At 36.2% G+C, this 10,013-nt stretch overlaps 1 protein-coding gene across 1 annotated transcript; it reads right to left on the reverse strand.

Moving 5' to 3' along the window:
• Positions 1–2,657: 2,657 nt before the first annotated feature.
• Positions 2,658–9,316, reverse strand: LOC139740587 (sulfotransferase 1A3-like). The gene is made up of 7 exons (XM_071651174.1): positions 9,295–9,316; positions 8,844–9,026; positions 8,435–8,562; positions 7,533–7,782; positions 4,230–4,324; positions 3,317–3,515; positions 2,658–2,767 (listed from the first exon to the last, which is right to left on the reverse strand). The coding sequence occupies exons 1-7, from the start codon at positions 9,314–9,316 to the stop codon at positions 2,658–2,660; spliced, it is 987 nt and encodes a 328-aa protein (XP_071507275.1).
• Between the last annotated feature and the right edge of the window lie 697 nt (positions 9,317–10,013).

The raw sequence follows: 10,013 nt of genomic DNA on the forward strand, positions 1-10,013 counted from the left end.
CATTTTGTACTTTGTACAATGTAATTTAATATATTTGTACCCTGTAATGCTTCATATTAATGACTACTACCAGTATTAGTTTACTGTTGCATGATTGCATGATATTGTATGTCGTTAAATTCTTCTACTGGAAGTGGAAATTTTTGTGGTGTGGAACTTTCCGCACATTTCGTGCAACCAGAAGCTAACACGGAAATGAATGCACGTTTGGCATTCCATATGTTTCAGTGGTTCATGTCCTGATCCCAAGGAATCAAAAACACTCAAAATACGTCTTACCCAGCTGAGCATGAAAAATTACTAGTGCATAAAATATCCCCTTTTATAGTATATGGTGATATAGATGAGGACTTGTTGAAAGTTTTGGAGTTACGTGAAAGGGTCATACTTTTAGGAATGCATTATAGACAGAAGTGATGGTGAAAGTCAAGGTAGGAGTATTCTATGAGATTTTTATTTCAATGTTTTAATGAGCTGCACTGTATCCAGTAATCACTAGAAGACTAGTCTTACAGAGATTCAAAAGAGTGACGTTGGATGGGGTCATAAAGAACCTGTGTATAATCTCATCTCTCAGAAGCCTAATGATTGTGGTCTGCAAAAGTGCCACATCAAAAAGATTTTCACAATGATATCAACATTGATTGAATGTAATTATGCATATACAAATATTTCCATACTTCATGTTTGCTTTTAGTTTATTCTGTACTTTGATTATAAGATAATTTCCCAAGAATGCAAAATGTGAGAATGCTTCATTAATATATTCTTAGATTATTTTAATGGATTTGACAAATTTTCATGCACTTTTTTGGCTTTATTTCTTATAGTGCTGACCAGTGACTGAAAAATGTAATGGAATAAAATCCTTTTAAGACAGAAATGACAGAGGACATTGCATGTTTGTTTGTTCTTTGAATGTAGATATGTCAAAAAAATGATGAATCTTACCTAAGATTATATTGAACATAGCATTTGAGTGTGTAGATTGAAAAATAAAGCAAGGTATTAAAATCATATCACACACCTGCATGCACACGCACACACACACACACACACACACACACACACACACGAGGTGCATTCACATATATGGTGAAATGTTGTATTTCAAATACCATGATATTTTGCAAGGTATTTCTTACTGTTAATGCGAATGCACCACAAAATACACCACAAAGACATTGGATGCACCGTCCCCTAGACTGGCCATAAATTGCAGGTTTCTCTGTGATGTCTTTTGTTAATCATATTATATGTAGCAATGATTGACACAATGATGATGTCAAAGGCAGAATTTTGATTTAGAAGGTTTTTATACTGCGCATCCAAGAAATCTGAAGAAAAATATACAAATACACTGAATATGACAAGTATTTATATATTCATATGGTTCCATAAGTGACAGAGCCAACATGCATTTGCATTATATAGTTCCTTTAAGACAAAATAACATTCATGTTTTCTTGGGAGTACACTGTATAATCTTTTGAAAGTGAGACCAACCTAAGGAATTCAGGAATTGTGTCGAATTCATCCTCATGGCTGGTTTTTTGTTTTGTTTTGTTTGTTTTGTTTTGTTTTGTTTTGTTTTGTTTTTCTCCCAATGGTCACAACTTGAAGATGATGACAAGATACACACAAAAGAATTTCACATAAGATGGGAGAGCCCAAGTCATTCTTTCTTTCTGACTTCTTATTGTTCAATGTTCAAGAATGATTGGTAATATACATGAATGTTGATGCTGAGTGCGTTCTACGCTACAAGTAAACATGAATGACAATTGAAAGATATATATTTATTTTCTTTGTAAATAATTTACCATTGTACAGTCATCTCTATCCGTAGATGAAAAGATAAATAGTACAGTGTATTCCCTTCTCTACATTTTGACATTGCTGTATTTGGCATTCGTTTTCATGGACACGTTACTAATATAAAGCCATGTGCAAGACATGTTTAGATATACACAGTAATATGAATCGATACAATATCTGGCCTATGTCTCTAAAACTATCAGTCCATATCATGATGAAATACAAGGAAGAGATAGTTAAGCTATATGATATATTATTATGTTAAATTTGTTTTTCAAAAGAAACGTATTACGCATACTCACTGCATTCATTGGGAAAGCAATACAGTTGTACATATAATTTTTAGAATCTACACAAATTTGTTTGACTCTACGTCACATTACAGCAAAAACATAAGATCACACAATTCGATAAAATTTTGTAGAAAATGGATATGGCCACAAAGGGAAAGACATGCCCCTGATGGCGACTAGTGTTTGATCACAAGCTGAGGTTTTGAACGACAGAAATGCAAACCTCTATGTGATTCCAATGACAGAAAGGATAGATTGATTATTTGGATTGGATGTGAGCCGAAATCTGTTAAAACGCTTCACAGATGTTACACAATACACATGGGTAAGTGACGAAAACAAGAAATTGTGTCATTTTCTTCCTAATGTACAAATCGTTCAAAACTCTTGGTGGAACGTCTGTGAATAAAATGAAAGCTTTCCCTATCTCAACAATGGACCAGCATATGATTTAGAATAACCTCAGAGAAGTCACTTCGATTTTAGGAAAATGTTCAGAATTTCTCAAAGGTGTCAAAAAGTTTTCAGCCCAGTTATACAGTATAGTTATTCAAACTGGAATACAAGATCTGAGTCAGCCATTTTCCTCCCATAGAGTTGGTCAAATCGCAGATTCTGCTCTTCGCTGAAATAATTTTTCCAGTCACCAACAGAACCTGAGAGGACGAACGGGATATAAATATACATCTTAACATAGACATTCACATGGACATGTGTTTATTTCCTTTTTTTTTCCTTGAGATCAGGCCGCTTATGATTTTTCTTTTCCAATTTGCTCTGTCTTACCATTGGTTACCTCCCTGGTTTTATGCTATTATCCTTGAAGCTGCGTCAAAATATTTCTAAGAAGCTGTTTATCAATAACAAAAAGACAAACAAACAAACAAGCGAAGAAACAAACAAAACAGACCTCCCATGCTGCTTCTTACTCGGTTTCTAAGCATTTTGATATGAATGTTTCTGAACATTTCTGTCATTGCAAAGTTTAATGAAACCGTACATTTACAGTCATTGTCAACTTAAGACAACATTCTAAAAGTACTAAAATTTTTAGTTCATTTTCTTTTCTCAAAATGTGGTATATTTCGTTGCAAGGAGAGCATTTCACGAAACATGAAAACCATGTTAATGCTCGTAGATATAGTGATGCAAGGAAGAACTTCCCTCCTTTACCTAATTTCTGTCATTATTTCTAGAATGCCCACCCTTTCTCATGAATGAAGCGTCGCTCTTCTGCCTGCCTTTGAAGAGATGGTTTAATTTTCTGAGTAAGGTGTCCGGATTCGATTGTTGGTTTTGCTTCATTGTTCTGAAGGAAGAGGCTTCAACAATTCCTTCAATGACGTCATTGGAGAGGGACTTTCCCATGAAGCGGGCCACCTGTTCCACTACTCCATAATGGTCCTGAAATGTGGAACATTCGAAAATAAAAAGAAATCTCATCATTGTGTTGTAAACTGCCACAAACAGACGTCTCATTGCCATCCGCAGCATAGGCATATAGGATATAATGGAGAGTGTAAAGTTATAAGACTGTGAATAACTTTCCTTTTCAATATACCGTTGTTTCCATTGCATGCTAACTAACTTACTGACTGTTGATTAACTCACAACAGCAGCAGCAACAGCAACATCGACTGATATAGCTGATTCTGGGTGCATGCACTGGTCGGGGAAGAAGGCCTGGAGCCTCGTGATACAGCTTGCTTTTTCCTCCCCTGGCAACCCAGAATCAAATGCCAAATGAATGAATGAATGAATGAATGAATGAATGAATGAATGAATGAATGAATGAATGAATGAATGAATGAATGAATGAATGAATGAATGAATGAATGAATGAATGAATGAATGAATGAATGAATGAATGAATGAATGAATGAATGAATGAATGAATGAATGAATGAATGAATGAATGAATGAATGAATGAATGAATGAGTAAATAAATAAGTAAATAAATAAATAAATAAACAAAAACAACAAAAACGGTTTGCATAGTTTAGAACACACCGAAATTTTCACCGAAATTGAAAAAGGAGACAAAGAAAGAAAGAGCTTGTAGAGAGAAAGAGAGAGTAAACGGACAGACAGACAGACAGACAGACAAGGTATTGTACCTTCTTCATGTCTTCGTACTTGAGGAAGAGCACGTTGGGATGATTTCGTCTCCTCCACCAAGGAAGCACGTTCTCAAACCACGGCCCGTATGGTACTGAAACAGTTCACAATTATGGTATAAGCGATAAAGGAAACAGGTGATGTTCGTTATTTTAAAGGTTCGTTCATCCGAAAGTGACATAAGATTCGTTATTCCGGAGGTACGTTTATCCAAAAATGAAATGAATTTCGTTATTTCCAATAGTAGGGTACCTAAGGGGGGGTCACCGTGCACCCCCCCCCCCCCCCCAGGACTCCTCGAAACTTACATTTTCAGGATCCTCATGACATACCAAAACATAATCAAGATGTTAACATGAACGAAAAGTGGCTGTTCTAGGTGAAATTTAATGTATTCTATTGTTTTTCATAATTTCTTATGTATTTCTTTGTTTTTCAACTTTATCAACTTTTGTTTTTCTTTGTTTTTCTATTGGAAATTGTCACTGACCACTTTTCTACCATAATTAGCACAAAACAAATCAATGAAAGTGATTAATTGTAAAAATAATCAGGTTTTCATGACCTTCATGACAGAGCACCTGTTTTCCATAGGAAATGTACACAAAATCACAAAATTGTGCCCGTTTTGGGGGGACATTCCGTTACAATAATGGGCGTGACTTCGCAAAAGTATACGCGGATGTTGCAAATTTGGTCTCAAAAGTTGTGCGAGACTTGACCAAACAAAGTCAAGAAGCCTAGCGACAGATTTATAGCGCGAAACTGCGAGGGGGGGGGGGGTGGATCCCCCCGTCCTTAAAGGGTTAATGTTGCATGAAAAAAAATCAATTTTCACATAATCTCATTTTAAGGAGGTGGTATGCTTTACTAAGTATTTATCCATATCTTTCTTTTTGATTAATCGAAAGTCACTTAACTTCGTGGGTGCGTTCGACATAAATGTATTTCTTCTGTTTCCACGACAACAGGGTGTGCTATAATATTATATATATACATGTATGTATGTAATACATATGTGCTTACATGTAGGGCCTACATAGTAGGGTACCTAAGAGGGGGGGGGGGGGGGGGGGGGTCACCGTGCACCCCCGGACTCCTCGAAACTTACTTGACTTTGTTTTGTTCAAGTCTCACGCAACTTTCGAGACCAAATTTGCAACTTCCCCGCATACTTTTGCGAAGTCACGCCCATTTTTGTAACGGAATGTCCCCCCAAAACGGGCACAATTTTGTGCTTTTGTGTACATTTCCTATGGAAAACAGGTGCTCTGTCATGAAAGTCATGAAAACCTGATTATTTTTACAATTAATCACTTTCATTGACTAGTTTTGTGCTAATTATGGTAGAAAAGTGGTCAGTGACAATTTCCAATACAAAAACAAAGAAAAAGCAAAAGTTGAAAAAGTTGAAAAACAAAGAAATACATAAGAAATTATGAAAAACAATAGAATACATTAAATTTCACCTAGAAGAGCCACTTTTCGTTCCTGTTAACATCTTGATTATGTTTTGGTATGTCATGAGGATCCTGAAAATGTAAGTTTCGAGGAGTCCTGGGGGGGGGGGGGGGTGCACGGTGACCCCCCTTAGGTACCCGACTAAAAGGCTCATTAATCTGGAAATGAAATAAGGATCGTAAATCCCAAAACGAAAAGAAAGTGTGTCTATAACAAAACGTCATGTTACAAAATCTCCACATTTAGCTCACACCTCTCAGTTATTTAAACGATTGGAAACACTCAAGTTGTATGATATGAGTAAACTTCAAATAACTTCCTTAATGAAAGATTTCACACAGATACACTCTCTCTTTACATCATGAATATGTTCACATTAATAAAGGGGCCCTGAAATCCAAATGCATGTTGATCTGTGTTGATTTATAATACCTTCAACATCATTTTTGCGGTGAAACGAATATCTAGAATTATTCCATGTATTTTTAATGATTTTTTCTTTTATTTTTCTTCAGATTACTTGGGAACACCCACAAAAAAAATCCTTCCAAACCAATCAATATTCATATTCTTGAGATGACATCATCTATCAATCATTCCTAAAGTGCTGAAATGTTTAACAAAAGACATTGGAATGCACCTTCACCTCGACTAAGCATATTTACTTGCATGTTCCCTCGCCATGTCTTTTGTTAGTCACATTAATATGACAGAAACATGCAAGTTATGCTGAGTCGAGGGGAAGGTGCATTCCAATGTCTTTTGTTAAACATTCAGCACTTTAGCAATGATTGACAGATGATGTCATCTCAAGAATATGAATATTGATTGGTTTGGAAGGATTTTTTGTGGGCGTTCCCAAGTAATCTGAAGAAAAATAGAAGAAAAATCATTAAAAATACATGGAATGTTTCTAGATATTCGTTTCACCGCATAAGTGATGTTCAGGGTATCATAAATCAACACAAATCAACATGCATTTGGATTTCAGGGCCCCTTTATTAAACTCAAATAAACACACTCACAATACACAGAGTTGCAATGAAGTTCATCAATGGCAATGTTCAAGTATGAAATTATAGCAAACTCTTCGCCATGCATGCAGGACCATTTTTTAATGCAAAAAACCCAGATAATTATAATAAGCAAAATAATAATTTATTTAAGAAGCAGTATAAATGACATCTTTTGTCTTTTTATTGAAATTATATTGATGTAATCAACCATCTTTTCTCAGGTCTGTTTTTAATTTTTTGTTTTGTTTTTATGTTTGTATTTTGTGTATCTTCTGTATAATACTGATTTATGATCTCTACAAATAATTTAGATTCCAATTTTACATAATTTTTAACGACGGTGTACGCGCACCTACAGGCCATTTTGGCTTTTTATGTGTACATCATTTTCCATTTTATCTTTTGCCTGTTGCAATCTGTAACAATTTATGACTGTAATCTTGATGTTGTTGTTGTTGTTGTGTTAAGTTTAATATGTGATTATTTGTATGTTTCATCTTGTAACACTGGATAGTTAATGTTGCCTTTTGTGATTTGAAATGGAAATAAACGAATAACGAACTGCATGTAACCAAACAACATTTGAACCTTTTGATGACAAGCTGGAAGGGCTTCTGATATCTTGACGTGCAATGCACTGGATTTAAATGGATTGTACGTAAACGACTCCTTAATGCTTTTTCCACAAGGGGTTATATATATCAGAATATATATAATACTCATGTAGGGCCTAATATAGGCTGTATATACTTTCCCTGTTTGTTTAGACTACAGTCTTCAAATTATTTTACGTGTAGCACTGTATGTCTACATTGAGCTTCTTACCTCGGCCAGCCATGTATTCCTCAATGAAAACATCCCAAGATTTATAGAATGGCAATCGCGATACCAGCAAACAAAAGTGGAAAAGAGAAACGGCGTTGTCTTTTGGGTTTCGCGCCACGTAGATGACTTTCACTTTGGGGTCGTCTGTACCGATTTCTGCTGGGAGCCAGTCGCTATGGCAGTGACTTTTCAGTAGTCGAGGGGACGGCATCCCTTTGGCAAAGTCGGATATTACCGGAGCTTTGCTCAGCTGAAAAGATATGTGCCATGGCCATGATGGCACGATGATAATCATTCAAAAATAAAAGGTAGCCTCTAAAAACAACAAACATGATTAAGCATCCACTTTAGGCAGGCACATAATAGGAGGTTTCAAAATTGAATGAAGTGAAAGCGCGGTAGGGGTCTGTGAGCGGCATGTATGCGGGATTTTTTTTTCCTTGAAGGGATTGTGATGTGAGGAGGGGGATGCAAGAATAAATGTTCAATTTCAATTCATTTTCACATTTCTCAATAAAAAATACACCAAATATAATAAAGTAAAGTGGTACATGGCATGCAGCTAGGATGCAGAACAGAATTTGCAAACATATAGAATATGGTGGTCAATCTATGAAAGTTTGAATCTAGGTATATAGGGCCTATAAATGCTGAAGAAATACGATGGAACCTTCAGATAATTATATAAGTTATATATAAACCATGATAAATGATACAATAATGTTTCTGACTGTTGAATCATTGGCGAGTTTCAGTGAAATGATCAAATAATTACTTGGAAGAAACCCTGTCTTAAAGCAGGCCTCTTATTGAATTTTCATACACCAAGAATGATTGCCTCCCAACCGTCCAGTCAATTTTTTTGAACCAATCACATTTTTATTTTTTTTTTTCGCTCTCACGTCAGAATAGTTCACGACGTCGTGCATGTCTAAGGAGGGAACCATGGTCATCATGTGCCCAGCTCCAAGCTTCGACATGTTGCCTTCGCACCGAATGAGCAGTATCATCTGCTGTAACCACGTGGTACCTGGCGGGAGAAGAGTAAATCGATGTCTCGTCAGTGATGGATTTATTTTTATTTTTCACGTTGATAATCATCTACATAAGTACACAAACGTCGTGTATATGCATACATATTCAATAAATAACACTGTATTGTGCATAAGCGAAAGAGGAAAGATGAATCTACTGCCTAAAGAACTAGCTGGTATACAAAAATAAACAATGAGAAGAAACAACGAAACATAGGCATCTCGTTACATGATGTTCATAAAGCCAAATGTCATGGCGAAGGGGTACGTATCTCACCTGATTTCGGGTAGCTGATGATAAATGTATCATCCGGACGAACCTCAAACTTTTCCAAGGCTTCCATACATCTTACTGACATGTGGTTCGGCATAACCACTCCGCGATACTCGTAACAGGTGTCTAAGACACAAGCTGGAACCTCGAAAGATATGGGCCGGGAAAGTTTGTCCCCAGACTCCTCTGAGAAAGCAGATGAACGGTAACAAAAGTTAACTCAAAATGATATATTGCTTTGAAGAAGCTCGAGTTAAAGAAAAAGAAAACAAATAAACTTACCGTATATTGATCATGTCGATATGATACAGAGTTTCTCAATCAACATGGATCAAACACTGCTTTCTGAAGTCAGAACAATGGCTATTAATTGGCTTGCAACAGATAATGGACATGTTAACTGATGAGGTTGTTTTCCCGATATAAAACTCATAATAAATGTCAATGTATTTACCTGTAGTACCAAAGGACGTCATAGTTATTGAAGTAGATTGTCTGCTGTGGATGCACTTGGTCCTGAGTATGGGCCTATATACATGCGTTTATACATAGTATTTATCTGTGTTCTGGTTCACTACGCGGCCCTATTACGATGGATATAAGGCTGTATGACGTCGGGAATTATTATTCAATTTAAACTGGGCCATATATTGGAGTAGGTCATCTGCTGTGGATGCACTTGGCCCTGAGTATAGATACCTTTCTCTGTGCTTTGGTTCACTGCGTAGCACTATTACGAATAATATGAGGCTGTATTATGTCGGAAACTGGACGAATATGTTCTTTCCCCTATATTTTTCTCTGGACAATTGTGCTTTTATTCCCGAGGAAGTAAACCATGAAAGTCGGGTTGAAATTCCTAGAAGCCTCTGTAGTATAGGCCTACGTGTCAGATTCGAATAAAAGAATGACCTTTCTGAGGGAGTGAAGCGACCAAGCGGTTTAGGGTCAGGGAGAGGCATGGTCAAACACAGATTTGTCGTTGCTGTTATTGCTATTATTGTTGTTATCATTATTATTATTATTGTTGTTGTTATTATTGTTGTTGTTGTGCCTGCCCCTAACATAATTTATTTGCCACTCCGACGTCCTTAATCCAATTTCAACCAAATTTGGTGACTTTTCCTAATTTTTTTTTTGCGAACATTTCGATAATATATGATCTAGCAATGT

This window comes from Diadema antillarum, unplaced genomic scaffold (assembly GCF_040938485.1).
Source record: "Diadema antillarum isolate AM-2024a unplaced genomic scaffold, OU_Dant_1.0 seq00000862_RagTag, whole genome shotgun sequence".
Classification (NCBI taxonomy): domain Eukaryota; kingdom Metazoa; phylum Echinodermata; class Echinoidea; order Diadematoida; family Diadematidae; genus Diadema; species Diadema antillarum.

Bases quoted from the DNA above. Each gene is read 5' to 3' on its own strand.
- LOC139740587 (XM_071651174.1), bottom strand. From the start codon at position 9,316: ATGACGTCCTTTGGTACTACAG. The intron at 8,563-8,843 runs GTGAGATACGTA...TTCTCCCGCCAG, and splicing joins CATCAGCTACCCGAAATCAG to GTACCACGTGGTTACAGCAG. The intron at 4,325-7,532 runs GTAAGAAGCTCA...GAACTGTTTCAG, and splicing joins GGAATACATGGCTGGCCGAG to TACCATACGGGCCGTGGTTT.